The sequence below is a fragment of the Arvicanthis niloticus genome, chromosome 13 (assembly GCF_011762505.2).
Source record: "Arvicanthis niloticus isolate mArvNil1 chromosome 13, mArvNil1.pat.X, whole genome shotgun sequence".
In the NCBI taxonomy this organism is placed as follows: Eukaryota; Metazoa; Chordata; class Mammalia; order Rodentia; family Muridae; genus Arvicanthis; species Arvicanthis niloticus.
The window spans coordinates 34776209-34800410 of NC_047670.1; the positions used below are offsets into that span (position 1 = coordinate 34776209).

General features: G+C 38.3%; 1 protein-coding gene across 2 annotated transcripts in view; it reads right to left on the reverse strand.

The window, feature by feature from the left end:
• Atad2 (ATPase family AAA domain containing 2) overlaps positions 1-24202 on the reverse strand; it is a 41890-nt gene that overhangs the window by 12377 nt on the left and 5311 nt on the right. For both annotated transcript variants that reach the window (XM_034517584.2, XM_076911370.1), the window contains exons 3-18: positions 21254-21303; positions 19845-20010; positions 19298-19400; positions 18993-19080; positions 17610-17768; positions 16273-16390; positions 13914-14018; positions 12496-12604; positions 12025-12140; positions 10722-10896; positions 9244-9332; positions 5514-5673; positions 4347-4437; positions 2502-2816; positions 2194-2326; positions 872-1058 (exon numbers count right to left, since the gene is read on the reverse strand). In XM_034517584.2, the coding sequence (XP_034373475.1) occupies positions 872-1058; positions 2194-2326; positions 2502-2816; positions 4347-4437; positions 5514-5673; positions 9244-9332; positions 10722-10896; positions 12025-12140; positions 12496-12604; positions 13914-14018; positions 16273-16390; positions 17610-17768; positions 18993-19080; positions 19298-19400; positions 19845-20010; positions 21254-21303 (2164 nt within the window). The remainder of the gene's footprint in view (positions 1-871; positions 1059-2193; positions 2327-2501; positions 2817-4346; positions 4438-5513; positions 5674-9243; positions 9333-10721; positions 10897-12024; positions 12141-12495; positions 12605-13913; positions 14019-16272; positions 16391-17609; positions 17769-18992; positions 19081-19297; positions 19401-19844; positions 20011-21253; positions 21304-24202) is intronic.

Genomic DNA, 24202 nt, shown 5'->3' on the forward strand with positions numbered 1-24202 from the left:
TTTATATTAACCAGTTAAGTCTAAATACGTCAACAATAGAAACAGCAAAGTAGAGCTGGGCAGTGGTGGCGCACGCCTTTAATCCTAGTACTTGGGAGGCAGAGGCAGGTGAATTTCTGAGTTCAAGGTCTACAGAGTGAGTTCCAGGACAAAAACCAAACAAATAAACAAAAAAAAAAAGCAAAGTATTTGTATACCACTAAGAAACAGTAATTTTTAAGTACATCAATTCCCACAATACCCAAATTATCTCATACCTTGCAAACAGGAAAATACAGATCTAATAACTCACCCAAGATCTTACAATTGTTAAGTAGTAGATAAAATATATACTATTTAATAACTAAGCAATTTTATTTTATTATTTTGTAACCTTTTAAAAAATATTTATTTATTTATTTAATATATGTGAGTAAACTGTTGCTGTCTTCAGACACACCAGAAAAGGGCACTGGATCCCATTACAGATGGTTGTGAGCCATCATGTGGTTGCCTGGAATTGAACTCAGGACCTCTGGAAGAGCAAGCAGTCAGTGCTCTTAACTGCTGAGCCATCTCTCCAGACCCTATTTTGTAAACTTTAAGTAAAAATAAAACTTTCTTTTTAAAAGTTCAAGTTTGCTGGGCATGGTGGGCCTTTAGTCCCAGCACTGGAGAGGCAAAGGCATGCAGATCTCTGAGGCCAACCTGGCCTACCATACAAGTTCAGGACAACCAGAGCTCTGTCTAGAAGAAAAAAAAAAAAAAAAAAAAAAAAAAAAAAAAAAAAAAAAAAGTTCAAGTTTAAAAAAACAAAAACAAAAAAGCAGTCAACTCTAGACTTTGTCTCTGAATGACTTTTATCTTATAACTTATTGGTTAGAAAACTTACTTGGGAACATGCCTCTTCAGGAGATGTAGTACTGATGCCAAAGAGAACAGGAATGTCTAATGTATATACAGTAAATTTTTCCAAAACATGGATGACAGCTGGTGCCAAGTGAGAACTCTGTCCAAATCCTGGTTCTCCTACTATCAACAGTCTTGGTCGAAAAGACATGGGTTGATAACAAGCATTTCTGGGGGGGAAAAAAAAATTAAGAAGCTGTATTTGGGGAAAACTTGAATGTTTCCTTTAAATTGCCAATTAAAAATTACAAATCTTCAGAAGTTTTGCCTATTTGACTAGCAATTATAACATGGCAGAACTTCTCACAATAATTGTCCCAGATTTAAGAATACTTTTACATCATAATGACAACAGCAACAATGAATTTTGATTTTTTTCTTTTTTAAGATAGGGTTTCACTATGTAGCTCTGGTTGTCCTGGAGCTCAGTAATAGAGTAGGCTGGCCTCACACTCAGAGAGGTATATGCCTCTGACTCCCAAGTGCTGGGATTAAATGCATGCACCACTACATCTGGCCAAAATTTGATTGTTTAAAAAAAAACAAAGACCAAAAACCAAACCAAACCAAACCAAACCAAACCAAACCAAACCAAACCAAAAAAAAAAAAAAAAAAAAAAAAAAAACCAACCCAAAACAAAACTTCAATTATTGATTACTATATTTAAAATAAATTCAAAAAGATTTTTTTATATTTTTATGTGCATGAGTGCTAAATGCATGTCTGTATCACCAGCATTCAGTGCCCATGGAGGCCAGCATATATCATGTCTTCTCCAGGAACTAGAGTTACAGATGGTTATGGTTATGTGGGTTTTGGGAATTGAACCCAACCAAGGTCCTCTTGAAGAGCAACCAGCGCTCTTAACTGCGTAGTCAATCTCTTCATATCCAAACTTTGTAAAGTGTATGTGGGTACAAATGCTTGTGTGGGGGCAGGCTACAGGATAATCTCAGGTGGCATCCTAAGAAACAGTAGTTACCTTCATTGAGACTGGGTCTCTTATTGGACCTTACTAATTAGGTTAGATTGGATGGCTAGTAAGCCCCAGGGAGCCTGCCTTCCCAATACTGAAATCACACCATTCCTACAATTTTTACATGGGCTTTAGGGGCTGAACTTAGGCTTTCATGATTGTAATGGAAGCATTTAAACAATTGAGGCTTCTTACCAGCCCTAATATTTTAACTTAATAACTTTAATAAAAAGCTGATTAGCTGGTATCTTTTATCCTGTCAAAAAAAAAGACATCTCATTTTTATGGAATTTATACACTAAAACACTCATTTGCAGGGAAAACATACCTATTTAATTGAAGAAAATTTAAATTTTCTTTTGCTTGATTAAAATTTTTTTGAGAAAGTCCATTTTCATACACCGATGGTGTATCATCATCACTGTATGCCAAATCACTTTCTAGAAAGGGGCAAGAAACATCTACAAAATAAAAAAAAAAAACCCTGTCCATTAGTAATCGTAATCTCTCTCTCTTCTCTCTCTTCTCTCTCTTCTCTCTCTTCTCTCTCTTCTCTCTTCTCTCTCTCTCTCTCTCTCTCTCTCTCTCTCTCTCTCTCTCTCTCTCTCTCTCTCAATGGTCAATCAAGTTTTATACCTGAATTTAAAGCTTTGTTTGTTCCAACTTCCACATGTGGAAATACTTTCTGTAGGGCTTCTAAGATCATATGAACAGTATTTTGCAGAAGGGGTTTCACGATGGCAGACAGTGCCTGTCCAGGTGATGTCACAGCTCTCTGGGAAGCTGGTATTATCTTCTGCATAGCTGCCTCAAAATCCTTAGCTGAGATATTAATTGAAGAGAGATCCAACTGTAGCTTCTCACTGGTGGTGTAGATCTGTGGGTAGCGTCGACGCAGGGCACATAAAGCAGCTTCGGCACACAGTGACTTAATATCTGCACCACAGTATCCTATAACCATCAACGGGGGTCGGGGGGAGCAAAACCCTCAAATTATTGACAGTCATAATTTAAAAAAATTTAAATATTAATCTTATTAGAATATTTATAGATGCCGGGTGGTGGTGGCGCACCCCTTTAATCCCAGCACTTGGGAGGCAGAGGCAGGAGGATTTCTGAGTTCGAGGCCAGCCTGGTCTACAGAGTGAGTTCCAGGATAGCCAGGAATACACAGTCTACCCTGTCTTGAAACCCCCCCCCCCCCCAAAAAAAAACCAACCAACCAACCAAACCCCCAAAAACCAACCAAACAAAAAAGAATATAGATAACAAAACTAAATAAAGTGAATTTAAATGGCATCAACAAATCAGTAACTTTTGAATGAAATATGCAAGCACTAAGTACAGAAGGATTAAGAGAAAAATCTCTGTTGTGTTGTTGTTTTGAGACAGGATCTCTGTGTAGTTCTGACTGGCCCAGAACTCTCTCTGCTAGAGCAGGTTGGCTTCAATTTTAGAGAGATCCACCTGCCTCTGCCTCTAGAGTCCTAGGACTAAAGGTGTGTGCCAGCCAAAGTCAGACAAAACTGAAGTTCTAGTTGTCATTTACTGTGTGATCTTCCAAGACTCACTTAAACTCTGCAGAGGACTCTGTATCTCAATTAATACTGTGTAATTCACAGGGCTATTACTCTCTTCATGTTTATGCTGCTCTCAAATTCCCTCAATGATCAATCTGTCCATTAAAAAAAAAAAGATTTAACTATGTATCATGTGGAGATATGTATGTTACAGTGCAGATGCACATGGAGGCCAGAAAGGATACTGGATTCCCTAGAGCTAGAGCTACAGGTAGTTGTGAGCCATCTGACATAGGTTCTGGAAACAGAACTCGGAACCTCTGAAAGTGCAGTGTGAACTTGTAACACTAAGCTATCTCTCTAGTCCTCAACTTTATTTTTATATTTTAATTTTCTTGAGACAAGGTACAATTATATATCCACGGCTGACCAGATACTATACTTAACATGACCTCAAACTCATGGTAATCCTGCCTCAGTTTCCCAAGTGATGGGGATGCAGAGATTATGTCACTACGCTTGGACAAGTACCTATTCTTTAATATCTAAGATCTTAAAGGTAATCACATGAAAGAGATGGAAAACAAATGCACGCGCTCCCTTTTCAGATCAGCTGTTTCTTCCTATGCAGTCAAGGATGACCATAAACTTGCAGTCTGTCTTTGTTTCCTACTACTAGCTCTGCAATATGTGCTACGACATCTACCACATCTGTGGCTTTGTTATGTGTGAGGACAGGTGCACAGAGGTCAGGATGACCTTGTAGAGCCAAGTTCTCTCCTTCCACTTTCCTGTGTCTTCCAGGAACTGAACTCAGGTCCCCAGGCTTGAATTGTAAGCACCTTTATCCACCAGGCCATCTCATCAGCCTTTTAAATCTGAACTTGAAGGCAAGACCTCAACTTGTTTCATTTCAAAAATGAACAGAATATTTTTCACATATGCTCAAAAAAGTATTTACCAACACAGTTTTCTGCTAGTTCTTCTAGAAACATGTCCACTGGTTTTGGATTCCAATCTCTTGTATGAATCTTCAGAATCTCCTTTCGAGCCTTTGGAGGAAAAAAAACAAAAAAACAAAACAAAACAAACAAACAAACAAAACCTCTCTTTTAATATTTTACATCTGTAATCATTAAGTTACTCCAATTAGAAATTCTTGAATCTAAATCTACTTTTGACTATCTAAAATTTTCAAGTAACCAAAACTTAATACAAATAGAAATATGAGACCATGAAAATAAGGGGGAAAAAAAAGACACCTAAAAGCATATAACAAAATTAAGCAATTTCTATTTAATGTGCCCAAGTTATATGCATTATTTATGTAAATTAAAAAATTAAACAGCATTATTCATTCAGGAGCACATTAAGAAACAAGAATACTGACAGCTCTAATCATTTGCTAAGAATACATATTTTAAAGTTTTAACTGTATTGTTCAGTGGGTATATGCACCTAAGTGCAGGTGCTTCTGAGTATAAGAGAAGGGATTCCCCAGTCTGGGTTATAGGTGGTCTTGAGCCACGTGATGTGGGTGTTGGGGACTCTGAAAAAGCTGTAAGTAAGCACTCTTAATCCTGAACTATCATTCCAGTCAGCTCTACTCGTATTGTATTATGTGCTTCTCAGAAACATTAAGTGGTCTTAGCCTAACTAATTGTAGTACAATAGTGCTCTGCAAAGCTAAGTAAGCTGGCTAAAGACTCACGGAGCTATTGAAACTAGCTGGCAATATCCAGGGTATGCTTAACTGAAAACAATTTTAAAAGCAGTTGGGGAAAGAGATATACTTAATGATAATAAATCACCTCTATTGAGTTCTTTTGAATAATCATAAGATCATGATATAAAACTAAATAAAGTCTTCAACTTTTTATTGTATCAGAACTTGTTATATGGGGAGTGGAAGACAGCTCAGCAGGTAAAGTACTTGCAACCAAGCCTGATGAGCTGAATTCTATCCACAGAACCACACAGTACAAAGGAAAAACTTACTCCCACAGGTTGTTGTCTGACCTCCACACCTGCATGGTGGCACAAACACTTTATTTCCCCACCCCCGTCACATAAAGAAATGTAATGTTACAAAACTGTTAATAATAAAAAGCATGTAAACTTTTCTTACATCTTTATCAGGTAGACTAAAAAGGAATTCTCTGTCAAATCGACCGGGCCTTCGTAAAGCAGGGTCTATGGAATCTAGTCTGTTGGTAGCTCCAATAACCACAATTTCTCCTCTGCTGTCCAAACCATCCATAAGAGCTAACAGGGTTGAAACAATAGAACTAAACACAGAAAATAAGAAAACAAATTAGTATTATGGACAAAGAATCATTCTAATATTCCTTTTGGTAAGGTTTATTTTAATGTATAAACGTGCAAATGAAATTTTATGGCACTTAGCTATTTTTCAATGAAAAACAAAACAAAACATAGGGAAACTAGAGATGGTTCAGGGGGTCAAGAACTCATGCTAAGAAAAGAGGACCTGAGTTAAAATCCCCAGCGTCCCCCACAGAAGCCAGGTATCACTGAGTATGCTTTGTCACCTAAGCGGAACAGGTGTCATCAAAGCTCACTGGCCCTAGCCAGCCTAGTCCAAAGTGAGCTTCAGGTTCAGCGAAGAGAACATGTCTCAAAAATTAATGTGGGGATGAGGAGATGGCTCAGCACTTAAAGTGCTTGCTTTGCAAGAAGTATTGGCATTCAGATCCCCAGAATTCATTTAATTTCCAAACTTGCCTATAATTTCCACCTCATAAGGTTAAGACAAGTGACCCAAACAAGTTGACAAGTAATTAGCCAGATTGATGAGCTCCAGGATAAAATGAGACCCTATCAATAAAGTGAAAAGAGGAGCTTTCAAGATAATTTACCACATCAACCACAAACTTCCACATGCACCCCCAAACAGCTTGTCTACATACATGCACATGTGCACATACACACAAAAAATGTAAAGTGGAAAGTGAAAGGCATTCAACATACTCCTCTGGCTTCCACATGAATGCATGTGAGCACCCACGTGCACATATGCACAGACTTAAAAAATAAAAACAAATACACTGAAATCAAGGGCTGGGATGTATGTAGTTCAGGGGTAGAGTGTTTACCTATGCAATGCTGTATGCTCAATCCCCAGGATCAGGGAAAAAAAAAGACAAGTAAATAACCTTTAGAGCCACCAATGGATCCTGGACATGATTTTTATAAAGCATATTTCACAGGGAACTTGAAAGTTCCAAATCAAGACTACAACATGAAAAAATATGAGGACTTACACATAGGACAAATTACCTAAAAACTATCAACAAACTCATGTGCACAATGGCAAACAAGGCAGAATGTATATGGGAGGCACTCATATTCAAACCACCTCAGGTGCTGTGAGGGGGATATCTGGGCTAAGTAGTATCTCAGAGAGTAATTTCGCTGATTTAAGAATACCATCTCAGCACTTGGGAGGCAGAGGCAGGCGGATTTCTTGAGTTCGAGGCCAGCCTGGTCTACAGAGTGAGTGCCAGGACAGCCAGAGCTACACAGAGAAACCCTGTCTCGAAAAACAAAAAAACAAAACAAAACAAAACAAACAAACAAACAAACAAAAAAGAATACCATCTCATTTTAAAGACAGGAAAAAAAAAAAAAGTGAGCTACTTGTGGTAGCACACACCTTTAATCCCAGCACACAGGAAGCAGAGGTTTTTGAAGCTAGCCTGGTCTAGAGTGTTCTAGGATAGCCAGAGCTACACAGAGAAACCCTGTCTTGCTAAAAGAAAGGTCAAAACCTACCTATCAATTACATTGTCTTGTTCATCGCTCATGAAGGCATACAAATATGCTTTCTGGTGTCTCGAAAAATCGGTCCGTTATTTTTAAAATTAGTGAGACTACTTAGAAAGAAGCTCTGAAATACTAAAGCTGACCTAGGACTGAAAGTAACTTATGGCTGCGGACTCTGGTTTATTTGAGGCCTTGGGTTCAGTCCCTATTACTTCAAAGAAAAAGATTTCAAACAAACAAAAAGCTAACAAACTAGACTTGGGGTAGATTTGTAGCTCTCTTCTAATCTTGGGGAAAAAAATGTCAGATGCCAACTAAACACTGGATAAGTTTCACTCAGTACCTGTGGCCCCTCCCAGTACCTCTTAGCCCATTCCTACCCTAACCCTCTCCAGCCCAGGGGCTGGGCTTCCCTTCCCCCAGCTTCTGATTCCTGTATAATCCAGCTTCTTGGCGACTTGGCTCCTGGCCAGTTTGATCATGGTTGCTTTGCCCTCTTCCTCTCTTGCTCTTCTACTCATGGCCTGGTTCAGTCTAGACTCTGGATGAACTACTCTACCTTGTACAACCCTTCTCAACCACACCTAGGAGCAATCATGTCATTTCCATTAAAAAAAAAAAAAAAAAAAAAAAGTACAGCTTTTCCATCTTTTGTTTGTTTGCTCAAGACAAATTTCTCTATTATTCTTGGCTCTCCTGGAGCTCACTCTGTAGAGTAGGCTGGCCTTGAAATCAGAGATCCTCCTGTCTCTGCCTCTTGAGTGTTGGGATCGAAGGCAAGTGCCACCACATACAGCTCAACTTTTCCCTTTAAAATGAGGTTTGGTATTCTTAAACCAGCAGAATTACTGAGATATTTTTATTTGACCCAGGAACCTGTGTCAGTTTAAATAAAAATGCCACCCACAGACTCTTGTATTTGAATACTTAAGTCACCAGGGAGGAAGCTGGAACTTTTTGAAAGGTCTAGAAAGATTAGGAGGTGTGGCCTTGTTAGAGGAATGGTGTCACTGGGGGTGGGCTTTGGGATTTCAAAAGTCCATTCAAGACCTAGTCTCTGCTGCCTGTGGATCAGGAATGTAAAGCTCTCAGCTACTTCTCCAGTGCCTTCCTGCAAGCCACCATGTTCCCTGACACAACAGACTAATCTTAAGCTGTAAGCTTAAGAGTTGCTTTGGTCACAGTGTCTCCACAGCAATAGTCAGTGACTAAGACAGCACCTTAACATTAGGAATACATCTCAGCAGTAAAGCACTTGCAAAGCCTAAGGCCCCGGAACTATCCCCAGTACTTTCAACTTATTACTGGAGTTTAAAAAGGAGAAAGCAACGGAATTAATTGGCAACATTTAAGATATTTAAATATTTGAGCATAAAACTTGATAAAGAAAATCTAATTCTCAGGTCTTAGTTTTAGACAGGCTAGAACTACAGATACCTGGCTAGGTCAGCCACATTTGTTATTATTGATAATAACAGCTGGGCGGTGGTGGCACACGCCTTTAATCCCAGCACTTGGGAGGCAGAGGCAGGTGGATTTCTGAGGTCGAGGCCAGCCTGGTCTACAGAGTGAGTGCCAGGACAGCCAGAGCTACACAGAGAAACCCTGTCTCAAAAAAAACCAAAAAAAAAAAAAAAAAAAAAAAAAAATTTCCTTTTCTTATATATTACATCCTGACTGTAGTTTGCCCTCCCTCCCCTCCCACAAGTTCCTCCCCTACCTCCTTTTATAAAACAGGAGGCCTCCCAGGGACTTCAACCAGACACGGCATGACAAGCATATAGTAACACCAAACACATATTCTCACATCAATGCTGGACTAGGCAACATAGGAGAAAAAGGGTCCCAAAGGCAAGCAAGGGTCAGAGACAACCCTCACTCCCACTGTTAGGAATTCCACAAGAACACGGAGCTATAGAACCATAACATATATTCATAGGAACTAAGTCACATGCTCTCTAATCTGTATAGGCCCACTTGAATCCCCGTCAGTTGATTCTGTGGGCTGAGTTCTTGTTCACCATTTGATTCTTACCTTTTATATAACATTAACACAACTTAATCAAGTTTACCTGTGAATCTGATCTTGCCTGCTAGATCGTACTGGAGCCAAACCATCGATTTCATCAAAGAATATAATTGCTGGGCGCATCTGATAGGCCTAAAAGAGGGTCCAATAGTCCTGTGTTACCACAAAATTCCTCAAGTAGATTTAATCAAAGAGGTTCAATCCATTTTAAATCAAATTTATTATAAATATATAATTTATAAATTGAAAAATATCTTTACAATCTATTTTCATTCAATCTTGCTTGCCAGTTTGTCACTTATAACTATAAGACTATTAGTTCAAAGACTATTTTTGGAACTTTACATATGTAATTATAATTAATTTTATTTGTATTTTTAACTTGAAATATCCAAAATATTCCAGTATTTAGATACCTTGGATTTCATAAAGTTACAGTTACTGGACACACAGAAAAACTTTATTACTGACTATGGAAACAAATAGTGAAGGACAGCTGTATTCTCCCTCCATATTACATAGAAAAACATTCCTCAACAACAAGCAAAACTTAAAAAAACTATTTTAGTGAAGGCAAAATACTTAGTTCTAAAAAGGGTTTCAAACCCATTTTCAATGTCAAGCATGTTGGCATATACCTTTAATCTCAGAACTTGGGAGACAGATCTGATTTCAAGACCAACCTAGTCTTCATAATGAACTGCAGGACAGCCAGGGTTATATAGAAGGACCCTGCCTGAACAAACAACCAAAACCAACCAACCAAAAAAACCACAAAACCCTTCAGCAGTATGCCCCAGTGAAGCAGAATGTTAGTGTTTCACAATATACCGTCAATACAATCCGGCATATGAAACTGAAAGATATGCTAGGGAAGAATTGCCTTGTTTCTATGTTGGCAAATAATCCACTATTAAACTGCTCAGAAGGAGACGCCTCCTCCTTATGAGGTATGAGTTCTCAAAATCCACATGGCAGAGGAAATTTCTGCATGAAGGCCTGAAGAGGGCAACAGGTGAAGACCACTCTGTAAACTGGGAAAGTGAAGCCTAGGCTGCAATGGAGAGCCCAGGATGTTAGAGATGTCAGAACTGGCTCTTCTCTTCTCACTCCCTTACCCTGTCTTCCCCTTTCCTCCCCATACCCCTCCCCCCCTCTCTGCATGCTCATGTCTGGCCTCTACTCCTCTCCTCTCCCTCTCTGCCTGTTTCTACTTCCTCAACTCTTCTCCCCATGCCCTAAATAAACTCTATTTTATACTTTAAGGAAAAAAAAGAGAAATAGATGTCAGAACTGTGAGGATACCTGACAAGGGGAGCTGCACACAAGGAGTGAAACCAGTCTAAGAGAGAGATGAATTCCCAGCTTCCTGTTTCTGCCACCATGCCTGCTGTTGCTGTGCCACCCCAATATGATAGACTCTTATCCCTCTAGAACCATAAGCCCAAGTAAACTTTATTCCATCAAATTAAAAAAAAAAAAAAAGGAAAGAAAATCTATATAGGTAAAATGCAGTCTCACCTGATCAAATAGCAATCGAAGCTGTCTCTCAGACTCTCCTACCCATTTACTCAGACAATCAGCACCTTTCCTCATGAAAAAGGCCACTCTTTTATCCCCTTGGCTGCACTCATTGGCAAGTGCTCTAGCCACCAGTGTTTTTCCAGTTCCAGGTGGTCCATAAAACAAACAACCTCTGGAAAATATGTTAAACACTTTCAGTATTAAACCAAAGGTAGACTACTGAAGCAAACATTCAGAACCAATCTCATGACCATTTTAATTAGTTAATTTAAAACATTAAACAACTGAAATAGTTTCATTGTACAAAGTAAAAACTTTGGCCAGGCAGTGGTGGCACACGCCTTTAATCCCAGCACTTGGGAAGCAGAGGCAGGTGGATTTCTGAGTTCGAGGCCAGCCTGGTCTACAGAATAAGTTCCAGGACAGCCAGGACTACACGGAAAAACCCTGTCTCGAAAAACCAAATAACAAAACAAAAAAAAAAACCTTTGAGAGAGTTAGTATCAATATGAAAACTTGAAAGAATCCTTTATTTGAAACATTGTCCTATATTACCTGATCATGTACATTATATGTTTATTACCTTACCTTGCATATGCAGTCATATAGCACAATCACAATTCTCTCTTGATTTTTATGTGGATGGGATAGTATTTTAAGGAGACATATATAAAAAATTTGTGTGTATTGGTTTAAAAAAATCATTAGAGATTCTGCGTGTAGACTGGAGAATAACTGTGGAGCTGGTTCTCTCCTTCCACCTATTACTATGGTTCTAGATACTCAGGTTGCCAGACGTGTGATTAAGGGCACCTGATGCTCTTCCAGAAGACCAAAGCTTGATGGCTCACAACTGTGCAACCCCAGCCCTAGGGATTGAATTACCTCTTCTGGACTCCAATGTCACTCCAAGACAGGTAGTGCACACTCATACATGCACATTCATACTTAATAGGACTGGGGAAATGGCTGGGCCAGTAAAAGCACTGGCTGTACACCTGAGTTCAACCTCAGAACACAGGCAAAAGCTGACTGTGGTCATGTGTACACCTGTAACCCCAGTGCTGGTGGGAGGATGGGGGAGGGCTGCTCAGGCTTGTTGGTTGCCAGCCTAGCTCCAGACTCAGTGTTTCAAGGTAAGTATCAGAGCAGACACCTGACATCTGCCTGGCCTCCACATGCTTACATGTGCACCTGCACCCATATCGCATACACAAAATTTAAGTAAAAAAAGAAGTCAAAATTATTAACAGCAACACTGCACACACTATGGCTATAAGTAAAAGCATCTTTTTATTACCTTGGGGGTTGAATTTTAAACTTTTCAAAGACTTCTGGATAAAGTAAGGGAAATACCACCATCTCTTTTAGAGCTGCAATGTGACTGGACAGGCCGCCAACACTATCAAATCGCACCTGCAGTGAAACAGGACACAGATCTGAGTTAAAATTAAAATGCTGCCTTATGCCTCCACAGTCAATCCACATCAACTGACTAACAATAGTATTCCAAAGATTTTTTTTTTTAATGCTTGTTTATTTTATATGTAGCTCCACCATGTGGATGCTGGGAATTAAACTCAGGTCCTCTCTAAGAGCCACAAATGCTATAAATGCTGAGCCATCTCTCCAATTCCCCAAAGATTTTTGGTTTTAAAATATATATAAAAATATAAGTTTCTGCTAAAGAAAAAAAGTCTTATTTACCTGTAAGACAAAAATAGTGACTGAAATTACACCTCAAGCCAAGCACAAATTTTAAAATACTCACTGAAGAATCTAGTTGCATTGGATCAACATCAGCAAGGTTTGCTCCAATTTTCATCCGATCTTTATAAATCCCTCTTATTTCATCTTTCCGGAAATTTAGTGGGAGGCACCTATTAAAAAACACATGCACACACACACACACATATATATATAAAGACACATCAAATCATCCTCTCTAAATTCCATGTTACAATATTACTCTTATTAAAAAATGTTTGGGGCTGGGGAAAATGGCTCAGTGGGTAAAGCACTTTTTGCCAAAGCAGAGGACAAGACTGATTTAGTTCTATCAAATCTATTTATACCCAAATCTACTAAAATATGGGTAGAGGTGGCAGGCCCTCTGTAATCTTAGGATCCTGGAGGTAGAGAAAAAGAATCTCCAGAGCAGTTGAGTTAACCCCAAAGATGAGCTCTAGGTCAGTCAGAGACCCTGTCTCAAAACAAAGCGATGTGTACCCAGTGTCAACCTTTGGGTTCTATATGAACACATGGAACTGGAGTTACAGACATCTGTAAGTTACATAGGTACTGCATGGCATGGTGGGTGGTCCCTGCAAGCACTTGGGAAATTAGGGAGTTCAAGATGCTGAACTACTTACAGCAAGTTCTAAGTTGGTGTGAGCTACATCAGACCTTGTCTCAAGAACAACAATCAACCAACCAATCCAGCCACCCAACCCTCCTGTTTCAGTAACCAACCATGTTCTATTCTACCATTTGTTTCAACTATAGATATTTCTAATAAGGCAAGAGTTCGCTTTGTATTAACATCTGGTGCAGCCTTTTAATCAGCTAAACTGTACTTACTATTCCTAAATTATTCTACTGTCTCACCAGCCATAAAAAGGTATTTGAGGGGCTGGAGAAATGGCTCAGCAGTTAAGAGCACTGACTGTTCTTCCAAAGGTCCTGAGTTCAATTCCCAGCAACCACATGGTGGCTCACAACCATCTATAACAGGATCTGATACTTTCTTCTGGTGTGTCTGAAGACAGCTACAATTTACTCATATAAATAAAATAAATAAATCTTTATTAAAAAAAAAAAAACTATTCGAGGCCAGCAACATCTCAGAAGCAATCTCTGGAACCCACACAGCAGAAGGAAAAACCAATTAAATCAATCCTCTGACCTCCACAGGCAAATCATGGCATGCATGTATACAAAAGCTGGCATATCATGTGTTTACAATTGTAAGAAAAATATTTTTAAAATACAGTTGGCAGTTTTAAAAGTCAGCAATGTAGAAGTCATCCATTCCACCTCCCCTCCTTCAATAATTTGTTTGTTTTTGAGATCAGGCTTACCACAAAGCCCAGGCTGGGCCTAGAACTCTTAAGCCTCCAATCTCAGCCCCAGAGTGCTTGAATTAAAGGTGTGAGCCCCCCAGGCCCCCACACCAGGCTCAGTGCTCACCTGTTAATAGTTCTGTTTCGGTTCCTTTTTCTTCTCCTCTCAAAGCATTCATCTTCAGAGGAGGAGGAGGAAGTAGAGTCACTACTGTGGATGGCATGCCTTCGCCTAAACAGCAGAATTGAAATCACAATGAAGGAAATAGAAAAAGGGACAAAAGATTTAAGTATCAGAAATAGCTAATGACCTAAAAAAAATAAACTTAATATATAAATATTCATTTTTATAATTAATATATTATATAATATAAACTTGAGATGATACTGTTACTTGTTATGTGCTACATAATAAGCCCTTGTAAACATTTCCAAAAACCTGACATTTCAACAAAATGATCTCTAGGGTTTTGAGAAATGGTTTGTAAAGCCAGAATAAATGAGAAAATAACTCATTTACATACCCAAGACTATTTCTGTAATCATTAAAATTATCTAATATAAGCCTGCCTATTTAAAATTACCATCAATACTCAAAAATCCCCATTATATGAAAAGATAATATGTAGTCATAGAATTAAGATAGATTTCACAATTAAAAATTTTTTTTAAATGTTGTATTTACTGACTTCTTTTCCATATACCTGACTGACTTATTTATTTCCCATCACCTTACTGCCCCAACGAGTGACTATTAAATCCAGGGCATTGCCTATGTCTAGCAAATGCTCTACCACTGAGCCACACCAACCAGCCTCCTTATTTTGATCTTAATTAAAATTCTGGACAACATACATTATTAGTAGGCTCATTTTATAGTCAGGATCACTGAGGCTCAAGGGTTAAATAACGCGAGCAAAATATCAGAAGAGTGTTCAAATTCAATCCTACATCTGTTCCAATGAGCCAAATACCAGTGTACTGGTGGTTTCTAGTTTATTTCACAAACCAGTAAAAGTTATAAGCCATCAACAAAGCCTTGTAGACCAACAAAAGGTATGTTTTCTAAATAGAAGAACCCTTCAACCACAAAGGCTTCTCTATTAAAGGCTTGTCAGCAGGTAGTGGCACTATTGGGAGGTAAGCATACCATGAGAACACTGACCTCATCAGTGGATTAACCCATTTATGAGTTCATAGATGAATGTGTCATTACAAAGTGAAGCCTAGAGTAAGGACCAGGTCACTGGGAATGTGGTCTTTGAAGAATGTATTTCTCTTTTTGGAGACAGGGTCTTTTGGAGCTAAGTTGACTAGGCTAGCCTTGAACTGCTCTGTTGCCAGGCAGGCCTTAAACTGTCAGTCTTCATGCATCAGTTTCCAGATGGGATTAGAGGACTGCATCACCAAGTCTGGCTCTTAACAGTAGTCCAATGAGCTCATAAAAATACTGAAAACACAGAATCTTTTCAAGCATAACTGATCTTGAGTAGCTCTGACAGGTGGAATCTGCCTTCCTGATCTTCCATCCTTCAGTTTGGTGAAAAGAGATGAGAAAAGAAACTCAGAGTGTCTAGTTGTGATTCTGACAGAATTACAACATGCAAGAATACAAATATACTTATTTTTCCTAAAAGAGATGAGTCTTTACCAGGCGGTGGTGGCACACACCTTTACACCATCTCTCCTCAATGATTCCTCAACACTTAAAACGTTCCTGCTTTCCATGACCAACACATGAGCAGACAGTTTACAGAGTCCCTGACAATTGTTTACATAGCTGAAAACTATGCTTTCAGTCTTATTTCTGATATATTTTATCATTCTTGTCCTTGTTTTTATTTACAGGCCACTGTAACACTGTCCAAACCTTGGTCATTCTATCAGAAAACCTTATACTACATAAGATGGGAAAATAAATACAGGTTATCCCTATAAACTTAAATCAGAAAGAAAACAACTATTGGATTCTCTTTAAAAAGAAATTCTTTAGTGAAACAAAAACAATTTCTTCTAAAACATAAAAGAAATAAACTATAAAATAGATCCAGAAAAAGATGGCCAGTGTCATGATCCAGTCTAGAAGCTGTATAACTTAGAATATTTAAGGTGGAGGGAGATTATGGTTGTGGAAGTATATAAAAAAGGCTACAATCTAAATGTGAATTTTAAATGAAATAATCTTTGTAAAATACTTAACACAAAGCCTAACTACAATATACACTAAGTCAAAGTAGATCCATCATTTGATGTGCTACAACGGAATAAACTACCTTACCAAGTAGTTACTAATACTTCCTATTAATGAAAGCAAAAGCAAAAAAAGTCACTGGTAATGGGAATTAGAGCACTAAATGCATACCAGAGCTCTCCCATGTATGAAATTCTAGAATTCTACCCTAATACGCTCAATCCAAAGACTCTAGAATCCTGTCATAACACGGCCAGTTATGTTATCATAAACTGATCACTATTTCAAACCTAACCTGTTCATTCGTTTACAATAGGGACTTCTTGGTCCTGTAGAAGACAATCGGTATCTTGGTCTTGCAGGAGAAGCTGGGCCACTATAAAACATGTTGGGCTTTCTCTGATGACGAGGTTCTAGAAAAAGAAATTTGAGCACATACATAGAAAATATAAAAAGTAATTTTTTCCTTTAAATATTTACAAAGGTACTACCTTCCATAAAAACGCTAGTATATCTATAGAAGATTTTACTTTTGTCATTTTATTTCTCTGTGGGGTTAATATTAAAAATATAGTGGGGGGGCTGAAGAGAGTTCAGCAGTTGTTGAGCATCTGCTGTGAGAAGACCTGGGTTCCATTCCTAGTATTCACACAAAGTGACTTACAACATCTGTAACTCCAACTATGGGAGACCCAACACCTTTTTGGCCTCTGTGGGTACTTGCATGCAGGTGCTGCACACAGACTCACAGACAGACAAGTATAATGTATGTATAGGACAACCAAGTAAAACACACTAGCCACACGCAAGATTTATGATTATAAAGACATAACTAAAAGCTCTACTGTATTAGGTATGATATAATAAAAATCAAAACAGTTTTATATACATACGATATAAAACAAAAACTCAAATCTCAAAATAGCAAGAAATGACAATGGACTAAACCACCCTTTCACATCTAATTTAGAATACTAAAAAAATACTATTAGAGCATAGTGACACACACCTATAATCCCAATACTCAAGAGGGTCAGGCAGTGGGATCGCCAAGTTTGAGGCCAGCCTGGGCTACACAGAAAATGTCCTGTTGCCAGGCAGTGGTGGTGCACGCCTTTAATCCCAGCACTTGGGAGGCAGAGGCAGGCGGATTTCTGAGTTCGAGGCCAGCCTGGTCTACAGAGTGAGTTCCAGGACAGCCAGGGCTACACAGAGAAACCCTGTCTCGAAAAACAAAAAAATAAAACAAAACAAAACAAAACAAAAAAAAAAAAAAAAACAAAAAAAAAGAAAGAAAGAAAGAAAACAGAAAATGTCCTGTCTCAAATAAAAGCAACATGACCATTTAGCAAAGTAAAAATGAAAAAAAAAAATTTTTTTTTAAGAAATCAAAACCAAAACAAAACAGGGCTAGAAAGGTGAGTAGGTAAAGGCCCTTGCTACATGGAGTTCAAGACAGCTGATTCCAAGTTGTCTTCTGAGTGCACCCCCATGTGCACAATGGCATGTGCACATGCACACATATACCACACAGAATACAGTGTAATAAAGAATGTTTTTAAAAAGGAAAAAAACAGAAAGCGAGTAATAAGGTAATGATCTTTGTCCTGAAAGATCACTTGCAGCACTTACTTTCCAGTGGAGCCTGATAGTAGACAGTCGCTTTTCTCTGCCGAAGATAGTATCTTTTTTGATTATCTTCTTCTCCATCTTCTTCATCTTCTTCATCTTCCTCATCTTCCTCATCTTCACCATCATCATCCTCTTGCTCTTCACCCTCTTCAGATGACTCTACAATTAATATTAAGCAGAAGGCCAGAGAGATGTCAGCAAATAAGGGTAACAGCCACTAAACTAACAAAATGAGTTCCACACCCAGGACCCACAAAGTCAGAAAACCAAGTCCTGCAACTGTCCTCCGACTTCCACATGCACCCTTACCATCAATCCCCAAATTAATGAAATGAAAATTTTACAAAGGAAATACATCCAATATACTCACCAAAGTGTTAATAATTTTTAACATAGGGAGTTAAGAGAAAGGGATTTTTGAAAAATTTACCTCCTTTTCCATTATTTAAATAATAATTAAGAATTTTTCAAAACAGAAGTAAAAATTATAGAATTAAAACTTAGATTCAGGGGTTGGGGATGAAGGGCTGTGGAGGAATTGGAGAATGGCTCAGTGGTTGAGAGCTTCCAGAGATCCTGGGTTTAGTTGCCAGCACTCACATGGTGGCTCACCATAGTCCTAGTTCTCTGGCTATGGGAATTATGTCAGTCTAACAAACACATTTATGATAATGGTAAGATAGCCTTCATCAACATATTTTAGAAAACTGTTTTTACTCAAGAAAAAATAGAATATGCTATTAAGTTTCAAAATCAGTAGCATAATTAACTTTAATTACTTTAAAATACAGAGATGTATGATAAACTATCTGCAGTTTTATTATACAACCAAACCATTTATTTTAAAACTGTTGATTTAGGTTACTTTCTCCAACATACTATCCTTTTCTGATTGACTATATTTCTTTTTTTTTTTTTTTTGGTTTTTCAAGACAGGGTTTCTCTGTATAGTCCTGGCTGTCCTGGAACTCACTCTGTAGACCAGGCTGGCCTCGAACTCAGAAATCCACCTGCCTCTGCCTCCCAAGTGCTGCGATTAAAGGCGTGCGCCACCACCGCCCGGCTGACTATATTTCTTTTAAATTATAACCACTACAAACTACAATAAATGCCACAGAATCTAAATAAGAAAGCTATTGTCTACTAAGTTAAAAATGCTTAACTTTGGGAGCTAGAGAAATCACTCAGCAATTAAGAGCACTAACTGCTCTTCCAGAGGTCCTGAGTTCAATTTCCAGCACCTACATGGTGCTCACAACCATCTGTAATGGAATCTGATGCTCTCTTCTGGTGTACATGCTATAAATAAAATAAATAAACGAGTGGGGTGGGGTGGGGGCTTAACTTTGAAGCCAGAAAACATGAGATAAAAAGAAAACTAACCCACACTGCCGTCTTGGTTATCAGTTGTTTCTTCATCAGCTTGCTGAACAGCCTTCCGTTTTCCTCTTGTGTACATAGTAAGATTACTCTACAAATGTTTAAATAAAATCCTTTAATATTTAGTATATGTTCACACAAAAATTAAAACCTAATTATTCTTAAAATGTAAACATACTATAAACTTTTAATTCTAGTAATAATTTGTGACAAATCAACAAGTGCTGGACAAAATGATTAATTATTACTCCTAAGTGAATCACACACTAAATGGGATGTTAAGTCACTACCTAATGAAGAATAGTTACCTCTTCTGTTTCATTGAACACTCCCAAATCTTCAAGTTTCTTCATTCGCTGTCTACGCATCTTTTTCATGTCATCCATCTTCTGAAGTACAGCTTCAGCAGTGCTTCAGAAATAGTTAGAATTTCAGCCAGGAGGCATTAACATACTTGGGTAAAATATTCAATATTTCTTTCCAAGAAATTAAACACATATATAGAGTAAAAGTTACTAATAGCCATTCTCCTGTATGTTTCACACAAATCAAACAGATTACAATGTTCAGGATGGGGTCAGGAATGCAGCTTAATTGTAGTGCAAGCACAAAATAAATATTCAATACCTAAAACCTAGGGAGAGAAAGGGGGGTGGGGGGAGAACCAGGGCGGTGGCATACACCTTTGGTCCTAGCACTTGGGAGGCAAAGGCAGGGAGATCTGAGTTTAAGGACAGCCAATTACATAGTTTTGTGTCGGGGAGGGGGAGAAAGGATAATAGTAAAATTTCACAATACTTTACCAATAAAGTTTGTTCTAGATACTTAAGTTTGATCTTAAATATTTTTACTTACTTTGTTATAAGCTTGTCAAATAGCACAGACTGGTTCATGGTACTGTAACGACTTCTAATCCTACAACTTCTTCGAACTTCAACATCTCCATTTTGTTCATGCAAACGTTCTGTACTTGAAGTGATGTTTCTATTCCTCAATGAGCGAATAACTGGCATAACTTTGTCTTTACAGATATGTACAGAAAAATAAACAGATTTTAAATAAGTATTAGCAACATATACCTATGGATAATCTACCTCACTTCAGAAAAGATATGTCATGAAAACTCGTATTTGAAAGTTTAAAGCAGTTTGTAATAGCTCACAATAAGTAACAGCTCAAGTCTATCGAAAGACAAGATATAAAGCCAGGTGTAGTGGCACAATGCCTGCAATCTCTGCCCTCAAGAAGCTCAGGCAGATCCTGAGTTAAAAGATCAGTCTGGGGCTGGAGAGATGGCTTAGTGGTTAAGAGCACTGACTGCTCTTCCAGAGTCCTGAGTTCAATTCCCAGCAACCACATGGTTGCTCACAACCACCTGTAATGGGATCTGATGCCTTCTTCTGGCATGTAGGTGTACATGCAAACAGAGCATCCTACATTAATACACACGCACACGCACACACACCAAGTGCTGAGTAAGATCCTGAATGATTTTGCTTATATAAACCTCTAGGTAATACAAACTAATCTACAGTCAAGTGGTGGCAGTGGTGCACACCTCTAATCCCAGCACTTGGGAAGCAGATGAAGGTGGATCTGTCTACAGAGGGAGTTCCAGGACAGTTAAAGCTACATGGAGAAAACCTGTCTATGAAAAAAGAACAGACTGGTGGTTACTTTGGAATCTGAGGGCAAGACAAGAACTAGAAGAGCCAAGATAGATTATATAAGTGTCTTAGCCACTGTTCTATTACTGTGAAGAGATACCATGACCAAGACAACTCTGATAAAAGAAAGCACTGCTTATAGTTTCAGAGAGTTAGTCCACTATCATCATGGTGGGGAGCATAGTCACATACTGGGAGTTATAGTAGCTAAGAACAACATCCTGTTCTGTAGGTGAAAAGAATGAGATGCACTAGGCCTGGTTGGGCTTTTGAAATCTCAAAGTCCACCCTCAGCATCACACTTTCTTCTTCATCAAGGCCATACTTCCTAAGCCTTCTAATTTCACCAGAGTTCCACTGCCTTGGGACTTAGCATTCAAATATATGAACCTATTGGGGCTGCTCTTATCCAAACCATAATAGGAGCTTGAAGCTTTTAGGAGTAAAGGTTATTTTTCCTGAAATTAGTATATGATGGCTTCTTTTACATACTATGACAAATCTAATGAAACAAAAAGGTTTTGGTATGTGCTTCAACAAGTCTATAAATATGAACTACAAGCTTTACAAAGTTGAAATGCTATTAGCACAACTTACCTTCTTTGCACTCTTCTCTTTTTTTATCAGCCTGCTGTTGAGCCAACTGCCTATTATAAAAAATATGCTAAATGAATTAAAAATAAAATTGACAGACGTTTAAATCCCACATTCTATATGACAAACTAAGGTGGAAAGTTAAATAAGTCAAGAAAGTATAATACTCAGATACTTAAAACCCCAAGAAACATTGAAAATATATGTTATGGCTAAACAAGTCAGTTTTGAATTTAATAACAAACCTATTTGCTTTTGTTTTTTGAGACAGTCTTTGTGGTGGTTTGAATAGGTTGGCTCCCATAGACTCATGAGTTTGAATGTTTGGTCCATACATAGTAGCACTATTAGAAGGTGTGGCCTTGTTGGAGAAATTGTGTCACTGTGGAGACAGGCTTTGAGGTTATCATATGCTCCAGCTACACTCAGTGTGATGGACCCCCCTTCTGCTGCCTGCCAATCAAGACATATAACTCTCAGCTCCTTCTCCAGCACCACGCCTACCTTCATGCCGCCCTGCTTCTTACCACAATGATCATGGATGAAACCTCTGAAACTGTAAGCCAGTCCCAATTAAATGTTTTCTAAGAGTTGCCATGGTCATGGTGTCTCTTCACAGCAATGAAAACCCTAACTAAGACAGTCTCACATTGTAGCTCAGGCTAGATTTGAACTAATAGCAGTATGTAGTTACTTAGTGTCTTAGCCTTAAGTTATACTTGTTTTTAATTATATGTACTTGTGCATGTGGAGTCCAGGTGTTGGATCTTCTGGAGCTGAAGTTACAGACCTGAGACAACTGACATAGGTGCTGGGAATTGAATTTGGGATGAGCAGAAGTATTAACTGCTGGGCAATCTTTCTAGTTCCAACCTGACTCAGTCTTCTAAGTGATAGGATTGTAGGTGTAACCTACCACATTGGCTATTAACTCTTAGCCAAACAGAAATATCAAGTCAAAGTATCTCACTTGAAATAATAAGTGAAATCCTTGGACTAAGTATTTAAGTATGATTTTAAAAAAGCATTGCATGAAAACATGTTTCACACAAGGCTATAGCAATCTCATAACCTTTAGAAATTTGGAATTCTAAAGAGAATGAATGAACTTTAGAGATATGGTAATTGTTTTCTATGAACAATCACTTCAAATTATTGCCAACACTGAAAAACTGGGTCAAGAGGATTACCATGGAGTGCTCACACACCCAGAAAGCAAAGAGACACAGATCTCTTGAGTTCAAGGTTAACCTGGACTACATATCGAGTTCCAGGTGAGCCAGGGCTTTATAGGGAGACACTGTCTCAAAAACAAACAAACAGCAACAAAAAACACAAGTCTACAGCTTTGAGTTCAAGGTTAGGCTCCAGCAGAGACCTTGTCTAAAACAAAACAACCCATCCACACCCAAAAATGATATAATCTACTGAATTGGAAAAAAAAAAACCAAAACCAAACCCAAACATTTTACATGGGGGGAAACAAAAACAGAACTTCATCTGATTTTTCAAAACATACATACATACATACACACATATATATGTGTACATATACATATATATAATTATATAAATAATTATATTTATTGACTATTCTCCACAAACAAGGGCTACGACTACAGTTCAGTGATAAAGCACTTCCTGGGGTCTTGGGTTCTATCTTCAGTATCAAAAAAAAAAAAAAAAGGGAAAAAAAAATCAATTTAGTGCCCACTATACAGGCATGAGAATCTGAGTCTGGATTCCCAGTACCCAACTAAAAACTGGGTGTGGCACTGGGGATGAAGTTGAAGGTGGAGATAAACTGAAACAGGTAGATTCTCCAGAGGTCACTGGCCAGCTAGCCCAGCTAAATCGATGAGCTCCAGGCTCAGTGAGAAATCCTGCCTCAAAATAAGGTAAACATTTATGGAAGAAGACAACTGAGATGGACCTCTGGCATCCAAAATGCATGCACCCCTACACACATGTTCACACCTAGACATGAATTCATATCAAACACAGAAGTTAAAAAAATAAGATGGGCAGTGGTGGTACATGCCCTTAATCCCAACACTTGAGAGGCAGAGGCAGGTGGATTTCTGAGTTCAAGGCCAGCCTGGTCTACAGAGTGAGTTCCAGGATAGTCAAGGCTATACAGAGAAACCCTGTTTCAAAACACAAAAAGCAAACAAAAATAAAATAAAAACTTAAAAGGAAACCATCTAGAATAATTCACCCATATATCCTCTGAAAAGCATGAGCAAACATTAATTCCTTATCTTTCTTAGAACACAGGTAAGAACAAAAGAGAAAATAAAGGCTTTTAATTTTAAGTAGGACCAGCAAGATGGCTCAGTGGGTATAAGCACCTGCCCACCAAGGCTGCTGACTTCAGTTTGAACCCTGGAATTTACATAGCAGAGAAAAAAATTCCTGACAATTGCCTTCAATCGATAAGCATAAAGAAAAAAAAAGTTTGAGCAATTTGTTGAACAGTTTTTAGGCTTATAATTTTTTTCTCTAGGAGTCCTGCCCTTCAAACCATATAAAACAATTAAAGTAACAATTTGTTGTTGTTCTGGACCAGATGAGCTTTTTTTTTTTTTTTGGTTTTTCGAGACAGGGTTTCTCTGTGTAGCCCTGGCTGTCCTGGAACTCACTCTGTAGACCAGGCTGGCCTCGAACTCAGAAATCCGCCTGCCTCTGCCTCCCAAGTGCTGGGATTAAAGGTGTGCGGCACCACGCCCGGCCAGATGAGCTTTTAATTTTACAGAAATTATTAAATTTTTTGTGAAGGTGTTTGAAGATAGCTAATATTTTAGTCTTATCAGTCTAAGATAAGTCTAAGCAATTCTGTGCCTGTCAAAACTATCTGACACTGTAAGTATGAAAGTTGCCATAGATGCATATGGCTGTGTGCCAAAGAAATTTGTCAAATCAGGTGGCCAGACTTTAACCCTGTGAATCTGA